This window comes from Chiloscyllium punctatum, chromosome 4 (assembly GCF_047496795.1).
Source record: "Chiloscyllium punctatum isolate Juve2018m chromosome 4, sChiPun1.3, whole genome shotgun sequence".
Classification (NCBI taxonomy): Eukaryota; Metazoa; Chordata; class Chondrichthyes; order Orectolobiformes; family Hemiscylliidae; genus Chiloscyllium; species Chiloscyllium punctatum.
This window is the reverse complement of record NC_092742.1, coordinates 99,605,320-99,622,085: the sequence shown is the minus strand read 5'-3', so window position 1 is coordinate 99,622,085 and position 16,766 is coordinate 99,605,320. Positions and strand designations below refer to the sequence as shown.

The window sequence follows — 16,766 nt, the reverse complement described above, 5'->3', positions numbered from 1 at the left end:
AGCACTGTTGTATGTACAGGTCTATCGCTGTGTAACACTGGAGTACAGTATAGAGCCCTGTCACTGTGCATCAATGGAGTGCAGTACTGGTGTGTCACTGTAACACAAGGTTGCAGTGTTGATGGGTGCAATTCTGTTTTTATTCTTTCCCAAGTTGTGGGTCATTGCTAGACATAATTTATTGCCTTTGCTAATAGTCATTCAGAAGGTGGCACAAAGTCACTTTATACAGTCACTCCAGTCAATCTGTTGCAGAGTTATCCATTGTGCTATATAGGGTGTTTGAGAGTTTTGACCCAGTGACGTGGTGATATATTTCCCAGTCAGGGTGGTGAGTAATTTGGAGGGGAACCTGCAGCTGGTGGAGTTCCCATGTATCCGCTGTCCTGTCCTTCTAGATGGAAGTGATTGTGGTTTTAGGAGGCTCTGTCTAAGAACCTCTGTTGAATTTCTTCATTGCAGATAGTACACCACCAACACTTAGTAGCAGCAGTATGGAGGGAGTGGTTGTTGGTGGATGTGGTGCCAATCAAGTGAGCTGCATCGTCCTGGATGGTGACAAGCCCCAACAGCTCCCATCTAGTCAAGTGGAGAATATTTCATCACACTCCTGACTTGTGCTTTTTTATCTGACTTAGGTTTTAGGGAGTCAGGAGGTGAGTTTCTTGCCACAATATTCCTAGCCTCTGACCTGCTATTGTAGCCGCTGTGTTTATATGGCTAGTTTAGGTTCTGGTTGATAGTAACCCTCAGAAATTTGATAATAGGGAGTTCAGTGATGGTAATGCTATTGAATGTCATGGGATGATGGTTATTTGACATGAATGTTTCTTGCCACTTGTCAGCCCAAACCTGGATATTGTTCGGATATTGTTCAGATATTGCTGCATTTGAACGTGAACTGCTTCACTGTCTTAAGTCGTTGTGAGTGGTGATAACGTTTACAATCATCAGTGAACATCCCCACTTCAACCGTATGATAGACAGAAGGTCATTGATGAAGCAGCTGAAACTGCAACTTCTGCAGAAATGTCCTGGAGCTGAGATGACTGAGCTCCAACAACCCCAATCATCTTCCTATTTTCTAGCTATGACACCAACCAGTGGGGAGTTTTGCTCAGGCTCCTTGATGCCAAGGGCATCTCACCTTATCTCTGAAATTCAGCTGTTTTTGTCCATGCTCCATGCTTCATTCAAGCCTAAAGCCAGGAGCTGCAGTACAGGTGAATTTGGGTCTGTCACTATATAATACGTGCAATGCTGGTTGTTCCAGTCTGTCATTGATTGGCTGGGTTCAGATATGCTGAACATGTCTATTTCTGTACATTTACAGTACTGGTGGATGCAAGCGAACATTACATTTGTAATATACACAGGTCTGTCACTGTTTAAGACTAGTTAAGAGTTTTGGTGGATGTAGGTCTACCACTGTATTGACATTAGTGTACAGTCCTGGTCGGAGCAAAGATCTGTCACCTTTGACTTGGAAGCTGCATGTGGAGAAAAGCTTGTATCTTTAAAATGTCTGTGGAGTTTTTATTTGGGTTTAAGAACATTTAAAAAGATCCCACCTGGGTACTTTGGGTCCCAGTAAGATCACTCCTCATTTTTCCAAACACCAACAAGTATAGGCTCAACTGTATCTCACAAGGCAATCTCTTCAGTCCAGATGTTTCCTCTGCAAAACTGTCCTTCCTTAAGTCAGCCACCAAACTGTACACATACTTTTGGCCTCAGCAATTGCAACAAGACTTCCAATAATACCATTAATGGGAGCAGGAGTAGACCATTTGCCCTGGCTAGCCTACTCTGTTCTTCAGTAAAATGATATCTGCTCTTGGATGTCAACCCCTCCTTTCTGCCTGCTCCCTATATCAGGTCATTCATTTAACTGAAACACCAAAATCTGTCTAAGCCAACCTTGAAGATACTCAACACCCAAAGCCCTCAGTTCTGAGGATTCACAACCAATTAGGTGAAATAATTTCTCCTTGTCTCAGTCTGAAATGATCTGATGCTTATCATGAAACTCTACCATGTGTTAGATTCCCCAATGAGCCAAAACAAACTTCATGTGTTTCAATGAGTTCTCCCCCTATCCTAAACTCTAAAGGATACAGACCCCGCTTACTTTGCCTGTCATCTCAAAGACCACTCTCAAAGCCCAGAAACCTTTGCACATCATGTTTCAGGTGCCAAAATCACATATAATTGTAGTGAGACTTCTTGAGTCCTGCAAATTTGCTTTTCGAATTGCTTGGTGACTTTGTGTTTCACACATAAAGGTACCCAGATCCCTCTGAATTGTATCATTCTGTGAGGCCTCTTCATTAAAATAATATTCTTTTAATTTTTCCTGCCAAAGTGGGCAAGTTCACATTATACACATTCTGTCATATATTTCCCATTCACTTAACCTATTTATATACCTTATGTATGCTCCTCACAACTTGCTTTCGAACCTGTTTTTAAGCAAATTTGTCGAAAATACGGTCAGTCCAAGTCAATTATATAGATTCAAGTAGCTGACCCATCAACAGTGATCTTGGCAGTCCACCAGTTACTTTTCCAATCTGACCCATTTATCCAGACTTTGTTTCCTGTTGGTTAGCTGGTTTAACACTCTCAACAGCATGAACTCTTACCCTTTTCACGCAGCACCAGACATGCTGCAGAGGCCACTGTTCTCAAACTCTTAGTGTTTACCAAGCTCTGTAGAGAAGTCAGTTTATTGTTTGAAAATAAGAAGAAAACCAGAATTTCAGAAGCTCCAGGAGAAATGCTGTGTGACCCCAGCTAAAAGGTTCTGAACGCTGAAATTAGTGTGGACAGTTCAGGCATACAAAAGAGCCAAGGATTTGTATCAGAGGACCAGCTTGTGAGACTGGAAGTTATTGCTTGCTTAGTTAAACAGGAACTGGGGAAAGATACACCATCAGGATTGCTATAACCCAAAAGAAGGGTTCATAGCATTCTGATGCGCTGGTGGTAATGTAACTGAGAGGCTGGCTACAGTTTGTTGCTGTGTAAAACTGCAGTACAATACTGGTGGTTTCAGGACCGTCACCTGTACTAACCACACTCTGTAGGTTCTGCCCATGATTACCTTGTGTTTTATATCTGGTGACATGATCTTACATTTGACTTATCTACTGCACAATCTCACACAAATAAGTGTGACATGAATGAGACCAACTGGTGAAATCTATATGTCATGTTGTATTTGTTTCTAAAATACTTGAGAACGTTAAAATTCAAGTGTTTGTGTTCATCCCTAACTAAAGAGTTTCCTCCAGCCTCCAAAACTTTGAGATGCCCATAATCCTCTAATTCTATCCCCGTCATACAGATTTTAATCATCCTGTCATTATACTTTGAACTCCCAAGAACCTCAGCTTTCCAATCCATTTACTCCCCTCCCCTGCTCTCCTTTTGGATCCTCATGTAGCTCTGTGTTCACATCTTTTTGATAGTGTTCTTGTGAAGAGCCTTGAAACTGTTTTACCTGTGTTAACGGCTATATTTACCTAACTTAAAGTTAAGCAGAACAACATGTAGAATGATTGTCTAACAGAATGTTATTCTCCTTCTCTTTTGGTATCTAGTCACACGATCGTTTACAGGTATATGGCGGCCACAAGGATATGTTGATGTGTATGGTCATACACAAGAGTATGGTGAGTGTCAGCAGCAATCTGATTAAATATGAACGTTCCCCTTGTAGTGATCCATTGGAATCAAGGAATTGCCCCTGTCCCCGCCCCCGCCCCCGCCCTGGTGCGTTACACCATGATACAGCAATGAATGGCAGGATCACTGCTGTACTATCTGTTTGACAAATCCAAATTACAAATCCAGTGAATCAGAGATCTAGGATAATGATGTAGAGAGAACAAGTGTTTAGATCCCACCAGGGCAGCTGAGGCGGGGGAGCTTAAAGATAATAAAATGGAAAGCTCAGTGATGACAATTAAATTCCCAAATTATCATAAAAACCGATCCAGTTTCTTCCCGTTCTCAAAGGAAGAAAATCTGCCCTCCTTCACCAGTCTAATCTTTGCTTTGCATCTGGAGTTAGCTAATGTGATTGATTCACAACTTCCCTCTGAAATGGCCTAGCAAGCTGCTCAGTTCAAGGGCAGTTATGAAACTCAAGTTTTGTTTTTGAGACTGTTTCAAACACTACAGCGCAACACAGGCCTTTCGGCCCTCCATGTTTTGATCAGCAATTTTATTTTTACCCGTAGATCTACACAGGTTGTTACGATGGCAGTATACAGGCTGTGCGACTGAACTTGATGCAGAACTTCCGCTGTTGGGTAAGTAAAAAAGAAACTTTATGTATAAATATACAACAGTTGGTTGCTGCTGTACCCACCTATTACTAAATCTGACTGTTGTACTCAACTCATACAGTATTTTAGCCTGTCTCCTTAACCCTGCTGTGGCCAGCTCATGCTGTATCTGCTGTTTCCCTGACTCCACTATACCATGTTCTCACTGTATTTCCCTTTCATGAAGCCAAGCTGATTTTTCTTGATTAGATTATTATTTTCCAAATCAGCTATTACAACTTTAGTAATTGATTCCAGTGCTTCTCCAACAATACATTAGGGTCTTCTGCTTAAAGTTACCTGCACTTTGCCTCAATCCATTTATGAATAGGTACATCACAGTGCTAGTTTTCCAATCCTCTAGTACTTCTCCAAAATCCAAGAATTTTTGGAAAATTACACCCAATGCATCCACTATCTGTGTAGCTCACTTCTTTACATTCCCTGCCCCCAATGTGGTCTCCTTTACATTGGTGAGACTAAATGTAGACTGGGTGACCACTTTACTGAAAATCTCCGCTCCGCATGTCAGTGACCCCAACTTTCCAGTTTCAATAAATCACCTTGTTCCTGTGATAACACTTTGTCCTTGGTGTGCAGAAATATTCCAGTGAACCTCATTGGAGGAACAATACCTATTTTCTATTTTTCAGCATCTATTGAGTCCGCAGTCAGAGTATTACTGTCCTCTGTTGCTCTTATATCACCCATTTTCTGTTGGTGTTGGTCTTTGTTTGTGTCTTATTTGGCTTGTTCTACTTTTCACAGCTAATATTTACACCTATTTTCCTCTCTAGCACTCCTTTACCACCTCTATCACTGCCTTTGTCTTTTGCTGTGAGCACCCCCACAATCTATTCTAGTCGCTACTCCTCCCCCTTGGTCAACAACACAAGCAGCATTTTCCAGCTCCTTTCAATTCTAGACTCGAAACTTTAACTTGTTTCTCTCTCCACAGATACTGCCAGACATGCTGCACCAGCATTCTGTTTTGTTTTGGATGCGGAGTTGTCTCCATTGACAGCAAACAAGAGTTTTGATTCATGGAAGTTTTTCAGATTGAAGAACGATTTATAACAGAGTTGCCCAGGGGTTTAGGACCTTTGCTGTTGCTGAATTCAAAATGTGCAGATGTTACAAAAATCTGGAAGTGTTATGAGCTGTGAGGAGGATGGTGTTGAACATCTGAAGGACAGACAACTTGGTGAACTGGGCAGACAAATGGCAGATGAAGTATACAGCATTTTTATTTTAAATGCTAGAGCAGAGACCTGGGTGTATATGTGCATAACTCATTGAAGATGGTTAGACAGTTTGAGAGAGCAGTTTCCAGAACGTGCAGTGTGCTGGCCATTATTAATATGAGCAGAGAGAACAAGAGCGAGAAGGTACCATTAAACTTGTGTACAACACTTTTTGTTTTGGAGAATGGGGTTTTGCATCCACTTCTGGGCTGTACACTTCAGAAGGGTGTGAAGCCACTAGAGAGTGTGTGCAGAAAGGGTTATGAGAATGGTCCTGGGGTGATGGGGTAGGTTGAAGAAATTGAGGCTGTTACTTTTGGAGAAGGCTTAGAGGAGATTTGATAGAGATATTCAAAATCATGAGGGTCTGGGGTAATTAGAGCAATACATTTCCCGTTAAAGGAATCACGAACAAGAGGACACAAATTTCAGCTAATTGGCAAAAGAAGTAACAGCTACATGAATGTTTTCTCACACGGTGGATGGTTCGACTCTGGGACATACTACAGGTTACTGGGAAGTGAGGAGGCAGGGTTAATTGAAGTTCAAAACAGAAGTAGGATTTTATATGAAAAGAAAGGGTTACAAGGAGTAATGAGAGACTAATGCTGGGGAATTTGTTCCAGAGTGCCAGTACATGCAGAATGGACTGAAGAGCTGTTTATGCTGTAATCATTTTGTGAATCCAACTGATATATTCAAATATATTCTCCCTAACCCCACCTCCTTTACATTGTTCTCCCTCATCACTCACTGCCCCTCTGTGCCCATTTAATTCTTTGCCTGTTCCCTTGCAGTGGTCTGGCTGTACTTTGATTTTTGGTGTTCTCAGTCACCTGAAGCATCACCTGTTGTCTGATCATCACAACCCCACCTTCCAGACTCAGAAGTGTCGCTGGCGCAACTGTGACGCTTTCTTCTCTGTGAAAAATGGGTCCAAGCAGGTGAGGAAAGACAGGGGCTAGGAAAGAACAAGGTCACTTGAAAAATTACTGAAGTAAGGGCAAGTCCAGTCAGCATTCTGTACCTGAGGCAGGGGAACGGAGTTATAGGTGGGAATCTATTCAGGGGTTTATAAAGAGTTTTTAATGTACTGCATTGTGTATGTTCTATAGATCATCAAATGTGGATGCTGTAAATCAGAAACAAAAACAGAAGCTGCTGGAAAAGCTCAGCAGATCTAGCAGCATCTGTGAGGAGAGATCAGAGTTAATGTTTTGGATCCGATGATCTTACGGAGAACTTGAAGTGTCTATGGAAGGGCCACCCGACCCGAAACGTTAACTCTGATTTCTCTTCATAGATGCTGCCAACCTGCTGAGTTTTTCAAGCAGCTTCTGTTTTTGGTATAGGACAATGGAAGTAAGCTCAAAGGCAGGAATCTCTACAAGTTTGTGTGGTTCCATAGAAGTACCTGATGGGTGAGTTACAGACTGCTGTACACTCCAGATGCATCGAGTGTACATATCAGATACTTGGATCAAGCTTGAATCTGATCGGGGGTGTTTTGGGATTCTTGTGAATGATTTACAGACGGGAATCTAACTAAGAGGTTTGTGAGATTCAAATATATAGGTTATCTGTCCGAGCTGGAGCTTTTGCTTGTCAGGACGATGTGGGTATGAAACAAGGCCTTCAGTCCTTGTCTGTCTGTCTGCCCATGGTATTCTGAAACCTTGTTAATTGGTTTTGCAGGATGTTCCCAAGCACCTTTGTGAGCATGCTGAGGAGAATGGCCGGGTGGACCCATGAGAAGATATTTGACCTCCCAAATTGGGAAGCAGTTTAGAAGTCTTTATAAAACAAATCGTCTTTACACAATACGTTTCCATCATTCCAAGGTGATAATATTTAAAACGTGCTGCAGATCTTGGAGGAGTCTCGATGGCTTCACATCTGGACTAAACCTACCAGCTGCAGGTGTCTCAGATCTGTACGCAACACAGGCTGTGTTGCCTGAAGGGTGAAAGTTGACAGAATGGGACTTTAAAGGCATGAAATGAGCAAAGTCGTGGGAATACCAATCAACAACGGCTGCTGCGCAAGCTTGTGCACAGTGTGTACTTGCACGTGTCTTGGACTGCATGCAGGTGTGTCTCAGTCTGTGTGCATGAGTTGATTTGTGTGTGTGTATTTGAGAGTCTGGGTCTGCGCGAGTGCATGTGACCAAGTGTGATACTATGGATTTTGTAACTCAAGTACATATTTGTGTGGCAGTTTCCCACTGTTCAAGAGCTGCCGTGTGGAATCCTTGCTGATTCCTGCAGCCAAGATCTGGTCTGTCATTTTGCATACCATTTATTTCTTGTTGTTTATTAATTTTATGCCTATTAAATTGATAGAGAATTACATTAAGAAAATATGTTTTCTGAATCAGGACTGAGGTTTTTTAAAAAATATATGGGATGGAATTTGAGTGTGTTTTGTATGTGTTAGGGATTGTGAAATGGAGGATATTGTGAATGGATATAGATGTTGATGCTCAGGCCATATTCTGAGGGGAAGTCTCAATTCGATTCAAGTCCAGTCCTGATGGTGAAAACCATGGCTGGAGTAGAGACATGATCTGGTGGGTTTTTTTTGTTCATGCTGTGTGTGTATACTGCAAATCACTGCGGTTTTATTTATTCTTTGGTTCAATGCGATTATCGTTTGATATGAGCATGGGGTCGCAGTCAGGCCTTGAGCTACATTGCAGCCTGACCATGACCATTTCATTGAATTTTTTAAGTAAAGCTTTATTTTCTTCAAGTTTTAAGCTAAAATATACTAAGGTCAATAATTGGATGAGGTATCAAGAAAAGATTCTTTGAAGGATAGGCTGGCCAAATGAAACAGTACTATGAGGTTGTGAATTATGCACCCTTTTTACAGAGTGTATAACATATGGCACCAAGGCTGAGTGTTTTCGCAACACAAGAGACAAAGTAAAGAGGCTGCGTTTTGTACCTGCTTTGTGCGCCTACATGTAATATGGCCATGACTTTATGTATTGTACATGGCTCCTTAAGTGTATCACAAGTGGCCATGAGGCTACATATTATATACACCATGTATCATGTAGCTGCATATTGTATATGATTGTGAGACTGCGTCAGAGGTGAGACTGTGAATTGTCAGTGTGTGGTCGGAATGAATGTTTACAATAAATGATTTTACATTGATTTGGAAACTATTCCAAGAATCTGAATAAATGTCACTCGGATTTATTTCTGAATCAGATGTGTTGTGTAATGACCTTGCAGATTCCATTTCTGATCTATCCCTTGGTTTTTAATGTTCAAAATGGACTGGAATAGCTTATCAGTTGAACTTAACCTGGCCCATTCAACTGGCCTACCACCTGCAGACTGTTTCAAAGATGAGGGGTTGTTCTGCTTTCATAGGTGAGCTACACAACAGATAAACACCTGTAATGGAGAGGTACACAATATTTGGAGCTTCACAAAGGCTACACAGATCATAAAAGAGCCAGTGAAGAACAATTCTATGAGCAATTTATTTTTGCCATTCTGCTGTAACCTTGCATTTTCTTTCTTTGCAGATAATAGTCTAATTCGCCTTTGAATGTTGTAATTGAATTTGCCTGCTTCATCCTCTCAGGCTATGCATTCCTCTTGACTACTGTGAAGAAGATCTGCTTTACTTCCGGCCTATTCTCTAAGATTAAAATTGGTTTGGACCCATCACAGATTTGATTACATTTCACCTCTCCCTGCCACTTTATTAGCAGCTTTTTGGAGTTTGCTGGGAAACGATTATCATCTAATTTGGCAATTTACCCTCCAGTTAGAGAGACTGACCACCACCTTTGTAAAGTCACATTGTTGTATTTGATTGAGATACGTTTGTAACCAAGGCAGGAGGTAGGGTTTCTAATTTATGGACCATGTTCTGAAAGAAGGGGAAAACAAAATCCTGAAACCTAAACTAATTTATGCCCATGCACACATTTCCCCCATTATTCTGTAATTAATCTAATACAAATTATATCTGCTGTTGTCTTGTGATTCAATGAACTCTGCCTTTTTCTAGTTAAAGCGCTTTTGAAACTTGGAGCTTGTTTAATAGCTCTTCTCTGAATGTCTCTAGATAAATTGGAACATTATCTCAATTTTGTCTTTTGCAGAAGAGGTAAATCTTAATGATGTCATTTTCGTTTGATGAAAGGTTCCTTGAGGTTAGATTTAAGGATTTCTTTTCATTATTGCCAATTCCTTTGAGGTTATTCACTTAGACAGTAACATCGATTCTGTCTTTGTGTGGGGTGCTTGCCCCATTGCAATATTAAATTAATCCATCACTATCTTAAATAGTTACCAGTCCATTAAGCTGAAAGTCCGAAAACAAAACATTTCCTTGACATTACAGTTTTTAAATTGGTACAAATGGTTTAAATAACTTGACACTTTTTATACAGAAGAACAATTACCCAAAACATGTCACAGCTGAACCATTGTTTCTGCACCAAGTAATTCACAGTATGAGTCCCTTTGCATAAAGACCGTATAATCTTGAATCTGCAAGGAATTATGCTGACAGCCGATTTTTACACATTGTCAATGAGGCATACTCTAACTGTGTTCTGGAAGCTACATATCAATATGCAGGGTGTTGTGCTTTACAGACAATGTACTGTACCTGTTTGAACTTAACAAAATGGACTAACAGTAACAAATCCATGCTGCTAACTGTCATCAGCATTAATGGGTGTATTCTCCATGGCAATACCACTACCTGCCAAATCGCTGTCCTGTCTTACAATATAAATGTTGGTTTTTCTCCTCGAATTAGCAATCTTGTAAATAATCCTGAAGAGTGTAAAAAAGAAAAGCTTGGACAAATGTAGGTTGCTTTTAAGTAATACCCAAGTTCTGTATCACTGAATGATGAATTTTAAAAAATGGGAGCAAATCCTCCCATATATGCCAGATGGAAAATCGTTCCACTAGAACAACGCCGAAGAGGAGACTGTTTAGAACATTACAGCACAGTACAAGCCCTTCAGCTCTCGATGTTGCGGTGACCTGTGAAACCAATCTAAAGCCCATCTAACCTACACTATTCCATTCTCGTCCATTTGCCTATCTGATGACCACTTAAGTGCCCTTAAAGTTGGCAAGTCTACCACGGTTGCAGACAGAATAGTAGGGGTGTGAAACACAGTTTCTAGAGATATTTCCACTGAACAAAGATATTCTAGAGATATTTCCATTGATAGGCAAGTCTTAACTAATTGATTAACTACTATTGATTGGAAGAACCAGTAGTAGAGGTGACTTAGTGGTTAGCACAGCTGCCTCGTAAGAATAAGGACCTGGGTTCAATTCTACCCTCTGGCGACTGTCTGTGTGGATTTTGCAAATTCTCCCCATGGGTTTGCTCCCACAGATGTGTAAGTTATGGGTGATGTTAGCATGGCCAATTCACCTTGTGTTCATGGATGTGTAGGTTAGATGCATTAGTGATGGGTAAATGTAGACTAATAGTGTAGGGAAATGAGTCTGGGTAAGATACTGTTTGGAGGGTCAGTGTGGACTTGTTGGGCCAAATGGCATGTTTCCATGCTGTAAGGATTCTATGAACACAACTATCTGATGAACACAGCGCACTGCAAGTTCATGGAGCTGTTCATTTTAGTACCACTCCCCAACTTTTGCCTCACCCACCTTTATTAAAATTCCTCTGGAATCCGATTCCATCAGCCTTCACAACGCCATAAAGAACATCCTAATTTGCTTGTTGATTATTTGAAGTGATTAACCCTGGTTATTGATCCACTGATGAAGTGTATGCTCCATTAAACTTTATAAAGACTTGAAGGATCTGTTTGTAAAAGTAAATTATTCCTACATACATTATTTTAGCTATTATTTCTGGTTTATTTATTAAATTTAACTTTCTCCAAGTGCTTTGTTTTTCCTAATTGGCTGTTGCCCATTATATGGCTGACAGGCTCCTATAGCTTGCCCTCCCTCAGCGCTCTGGAATAGTGCAGTTCCTCCTCAGTGAGTGTTTGCCACTCCCCATTCCTCTGGCACCTGACCAACTGGTTTTCCTTTGTCAGTTGTAAGGCTGCTGGAGTGGAGCTGTCCAGAACCGACTGCAACAAAAAGATAAGCAAAGTTCACAGCAGCAGGGACAGGGGAATTAAAGAAAACAAAACCTCCCCCCACCAGAGAGCAGCTGCCTGACTATGAAGCTGGCTGAAACTCTGTTCCCAATCTGGATTGAATTGAACTGAAGTCAGAGGATCAAGGACAGAAGCAGAATTGGGGACAGGAGGATAGAAGTCACGGACTGACATGTCTGCCTTCTTGGGGGAGGTGTAAAAGGGTTTAAGAGGGTGGAAGAGTTAGGTGTTCAATCACAGCTTATGAACACTCCCAATGTAATAGTTAGCTACCTCAATTTCAGCCTCGCATTCCTTATGATCATCTTCAAAGTTGATCTCTGTCGAAGGGAGACGGGGAGCTGGAACAGAGAGCGAGAGTCAGTTTCTCAGTGCACTCACCTGCTTCTTTGCACTGTGCTAACTGTACCATTACACTGATTGCTGGCTCCCACCAACTGTTCCCACACCATCAAGACCCAAGCTTTTAACTCTATGCCCTTCACTCCAAGCCTGAATTTTATTTCAGTGTGGTACCTGATCTCTAAACCACCCCCAAGTCCAAAATGATAATCTGGTGACTTACTGACTTGAGTGGTATGGGGATATTTGAAATGACTCCAAACCTGATTCCAATAGCTCACGAACCCCTATCAGCACTTGTTTAGTCCATTGACAGTCTTGTTACTCCCAGATCCCCACACCCTGTCATCATCTCTGAATCTACTCCTCTTGCACACCAATCACACTCTTGTTCAGGTGTTCGATCTGTTCACGCAGGGCTGTTAGATGTTCCGGTTGTTTCTCGAGATTGATCCACTGAATCTGCTGGGCAATATCCAACTTCACCATCTCCAGCTTCAGCAGCTTCCAAATGACAATATCTTTCTGACATAGTGTGTTGATCTGTTAAAATTGAATTAACCAAACATGTTACTCCATCAACACAAAGTGCTTTCCAAACAAACACGCCCAGTTCAGGGGCAGCATGGGGCCTAATTTCAGTTGAGCTTCCTTTACTCTTCTAAGCTGAAAGTAAAGCTCGCTCTACACCTCCCCCCTCAAAGTCTCCCAGGACAGATACAACACAGGGTTAGATTCAGAGTAAAGCCCCTCTACACTCTCCCCTCTAACACTCCCAGGACAGGGCCAGCATGGGGTTACATACAGAGTAAAGCTACCTCTAGACTGCTGAACTAGCAAGGTAAGTGATGCAGTGTTTAGGGTAGGTTGGAGTGGATGGAGAAATCAGGCCTGTTGGGATAGTGCAGGTGTCAGGGTTGTGGTGGTATTGATAGGTGTGAATTAGGGAAGGGAGGAGCTTGTACTGGGGTGAAAGGATGAAGAGAGGTTAGTTTCTGTGTCGAAAGCGAGTGATCAGTTCCTTTGTGTATGATGTGAGGGAAGTGGAAGGGAGATATTAGGTCCTGGGATTGTCTGAGGGAAGGGTAGTTGCTTGTGTGAGAACCTTAGGTTAGACATACTTCTGGTCTAAACTAGTCATGGACCGGGAATTTGACTGATTCTGAGGGAATTGCTAAGCAAAATAATCAACTTCCCAGGCAATTCCTTAGCCATCTGCTACGATGGGAATTCCATAAGGTTTTCTTGTGTAACTGCCATCTACACTGGAATAGTGACTGTCAAGCCATTGGAAATCCTATGATTATTTGGGAAAAGGTACCAAGGGATTTGAGCAAAAGGACACCTTAATCAAGACAGGAGAAGGACATTTGGTCCCTCACACCCACTCCACCATGCAATACAATCTTGACTGACCTGAAATGAAAACAAAATGCTGAAGAAACTTGGCAAGTCTGGCAGCATCTGTGGATTGACAGAGGAGTTAATGCTTCAAGTCCAGTAAGACTCTATCAAATTTGAAAAGGAAATTTGGTTTCTCTCCACAGATGCTGCCAGACCTTCTAAGTTGCTCCAGCACTTGCTGGTCTTATATCGATTTACAGCACTTGCAGTACCTGTACTTTATTTTATGTGGCTTGATTGATTGTGCTCTCAACTCCACTTTCCTGCCTGACTCCCAATACTCTCAAATCTCTTATAAATCGAAAGTCTGATCATACTCGAGGCAGAGTTAGACAATGGACTAGCCTCCACTGCTCTCTGAGGAAAAGAAGTTCATAAGGCTATTGACTGCAGAGAAGAAATTCCTCCTCTTCTCAATCTTTAATGAGGACCTCTTATTGATGGTGGCTGTAGGTTTAGACTCTTCCCACAAGGGGAAACATCACTCAGCAACTACCCTACCAAGCCCCCTCAGAATCTTTCACTTTTCAATAAGATCACCCTTCCAATTTCTAATTGGTGTGGCCTCAACCTTTCCTCATAAGCGAATCCCCTTTAAACAGGAATCAGCCTCATAAACCTTCCCTGAACCATTTCCAATATAGCCCCCAGGTCTGGTCACACCAATTCCCTGTACAGTTGTCACTCGTCTTCTCTAATTAAAGGCCAAAATACCAATAGGAACAGGAATTGGCCTCTCAGGGACTTGATGGGCTGAATGGCCTTTGTCTGACACACCATTTAGATTCCAGTGTATTTTCCGAGAAAATGGCCCGGTGATATTAATGGTACATGTAATTCGTGCCTGGGTTCAAAACCCACCATGGCAGATTATTGAATTCAAATTCAACCAAGAGTATCGAGGGAGGGGTCTAATGACCTAAAACCAGAAAAATCCTTCTAGTTTACTTTAGGGAAGGAAATCTATCATCCTTACCTGGGCTGGCCTACATATCACTCCAGACCCACAGCAATGTAGGTGACTTTTAATCACCCGGAGGAAGTTATGGAGATAAATGCTGGCCTAGCCAGAGACACCCACATCCCATCAGTGAATTTTTTAAAAAATTGCTCTGAGTTCAGCTGTAGTGAGAGATGTAAAAATGTGTTTGAAGTTTTTACCTGTTGTTTGATTTTTGGCAGCATCCCTTCAGTGACTTCGCTGCTTCCCCCTAGCCTCTGTAGTGCTAACCTCACATCTCTGGGGGATAAAATTACAAAGCAGTCAATATCTATGACATTCCAAACGAAGGAGTACACTTCTTTCCTAAGTTGACTAAGAAAATGTAGTAGTGGGTAGCACTCCCATATGGGCGAAGACTTATTAGCAACGTTAAACTGATTCTTTGAACGTTGTGTAGGAATACCACAAAGAGACACATGCATAAAATAGCCACCCCTTCAGACACATGTTAACATGTACAAATGGCCTCTTTTAGCACACCAGGAATTGTATGACTCGAGAAGTTGTGGTGCCGAAGGAAATGATTGCCCTCACCTTAACTGAATCCTGACTCCAGAATCAAAGCCAACCTCCGATAGCAGGAGACCAAAGGACAGATGATGGGGAGGATCTACAATCAACAATGTCAATCACTGCAATCAGGTCAAGAAGGCTGAGGTTCAATAGTTTACCTTCATCACAGTCTCCAGAATTCCAATATCTTCCTACTGTGGCTGGGGCTGAGACTTGATTGGAGTCCACGGAGTCCCTGGAAATGGTGACGTTTTTCACTGCACTCCTGCTATGGTACGTCGGGCATCAGAGACAAAACAGTTTGCAAACCACTCCTTCCTGGCTGTTATCAGGCTCATCAATGACTGCTCATATATTAGAGTTGATCTTGCTCTGCACCTTCTCCATAGCTGTAATACTATATTCTGCATTCTGTTCTATTACCCTGATGTACTTACGTAAGGTATGTATTGTCTGGTTAGGACACAAAACAACACTTTTCACTATCTCAGTATAGGGGGCAATAATAAATCAAATCAAATCCTTCCTGTGGTAGGGAAAATTCCTCTCACCTACGCAAGCCCACTTCACACATGAACAAAGCCCCTCCAAACCAGATAGGCATGACCCCTACACAGACACAAGCACGGATTCTTTCACAAGCATGACCCTAACCTACACATGCACATGTACAAAGAGACAAACCCTCCCGTAATGTATCAATCCTCACCTACACCCCTAGAAATCTACATTGAAAACATCTAAAAAGAATAAAGTTAGATTAAACAACTGGCACCAGAAATTGAAAAACTAGTCACATTTATTTAGCTGCAAAGTCCATTGCAGATTTGTGCCAAAATTGACAGAGCAACTCCCTCAGGATAGTTCAGTAACAGTCTGACAGTCTGCCATAAGCCACAGAATCATAACTTTCAGCAAATAGAAAGTGAGAATCCCCAGAAGTGACAGTATAATGGTATACAGTCAGGATGGTCCTGGGAATCATCAACATTGACTGCAGACCTCAGGACATCAAGTCAAACATGGACAAGGAAATCACTTACCACCCAACCCGCTCCATCCTGAGTTCAACTTGGAGAGGCACCAAGGGTGGAAAGGGTAAAGAATGCCATCTGAACGGAGGCAAGACGAGAGGGGGAATACTTCAATACCCATCACTAAGAGGGGCTTGGTCTCACCTGTCCTGACTGAGTTGGCATACCTTGAAGGATATAGCAGCTGTAGTTAATGGTGAGACAAGCAAAACCTGAAGTAAAATCCAAAAGTACTGAAAATTTTCAGCAGGTCAGGCAGCATTTCTGACAGCACTCAAGAAGATCAACTCCATCCAGGACAAAGCAGCCCACTCAACTGGCACCACGTCAAGTATCCACTCCCTGCACCACCAATGCTCAGTAGCAACAATGTGCATCACATACACCAGTAGTCTCTAACCTTTTTTTGAACTTAAGTGCAACCCAGATCATACCCCTCAGAAAATACAGAATAAACAGCTTATTTTTAGTGCCAAGTATGAAAATCACAGCACAGTACAGGCCCTTCGGCCCTCAATGTTGTGCCGCCTTGTGAAACCAATCTGAAGCCCATCTAACCTACACTATTCCATTCTTGTCCATATGCCTATCCAATGAGCATTTAAATGCCCTTAAAGTTGCCGAGTCTACAACTGTTGCAGGCAGTGCATCCCACGTCCCTACTACTCTGAGTAAAGAAACTGCGTCTGACATCTGTCCCAGATCACGTGCTAACGAGGCGAGGAATAGGGAGAGAGAGGAGTTGAACACATGGCAACA

At 42.0% G+C, this 16,766-nt stretch overlaps 2 protein-coding genes across 5 annotated transcripts in view; one reads left to right on the top strand and one right to left on the bottom strand.

Moving 5' to 3' along the window:
* Positions 1-8,787, top strand: part of znf106a (zinc finger protein 106a) — a 90,336-nt gene extending 81,549 nt beyond the window's left edge. The window contains exons 19-22 of the mRNA XM_072569396.1: positions 3,606-3,677; positions 4,248-4,319; positions 6,376-6,522; positions 7,274-8,787. Coding sequence (XP_072425497.1) covers positions 3,606-3,677; positions 4,248-4,319; positions 6,376-6,522; positions 7,274-7,330 — 348 coding nt within the window. The 3' untranslated portion in view covers positions 7,331-8,787. The remainder of the gene's footprint in view (positions 1-3,605; positions 3,678-4,247; positions 4,320-6,375; positions 6,523-7,273) is intronic.
* A 271-nt stretch (positions 8,788-9,058) lies between these two features.
* heatr4 (HEAT repeat containing 4) overlaps positions 9,059-16,766 on the bottom strand; it is a 66,102-nt gene continuing 58,394 nt past the window's right edge. For 3 of the 4 annotated variants that reach the window (XM_072569398.1, XM_072569399.1, XM_072569400.1), the window contains 4 exons: positions 14,619-14,697; positions 12,431-12,596; positions 11,985-12,052; positions 9,059-11,681 (listed from right to left, as the gene is read on the bottom strand). In XM_072569398.1, the coding sequence (XP_072425499.1) occupies positions 11,538-11,681; positions 11,985-12,052; positions 12,431-12,596; positions 14,619-14,697 (457 nt within the window). In that variant the 3' untranslated portion in view covers positions 9,059-11,537. Of the gene's footprint in view, positions 11,682-11,984; positions 12,053-12,430; positions 12,597-14,618; positions 14,698-16,766 lie in introns of those variants that run through there. The other variant, XR_011960516.1, reaches the window with a different exon arrangement.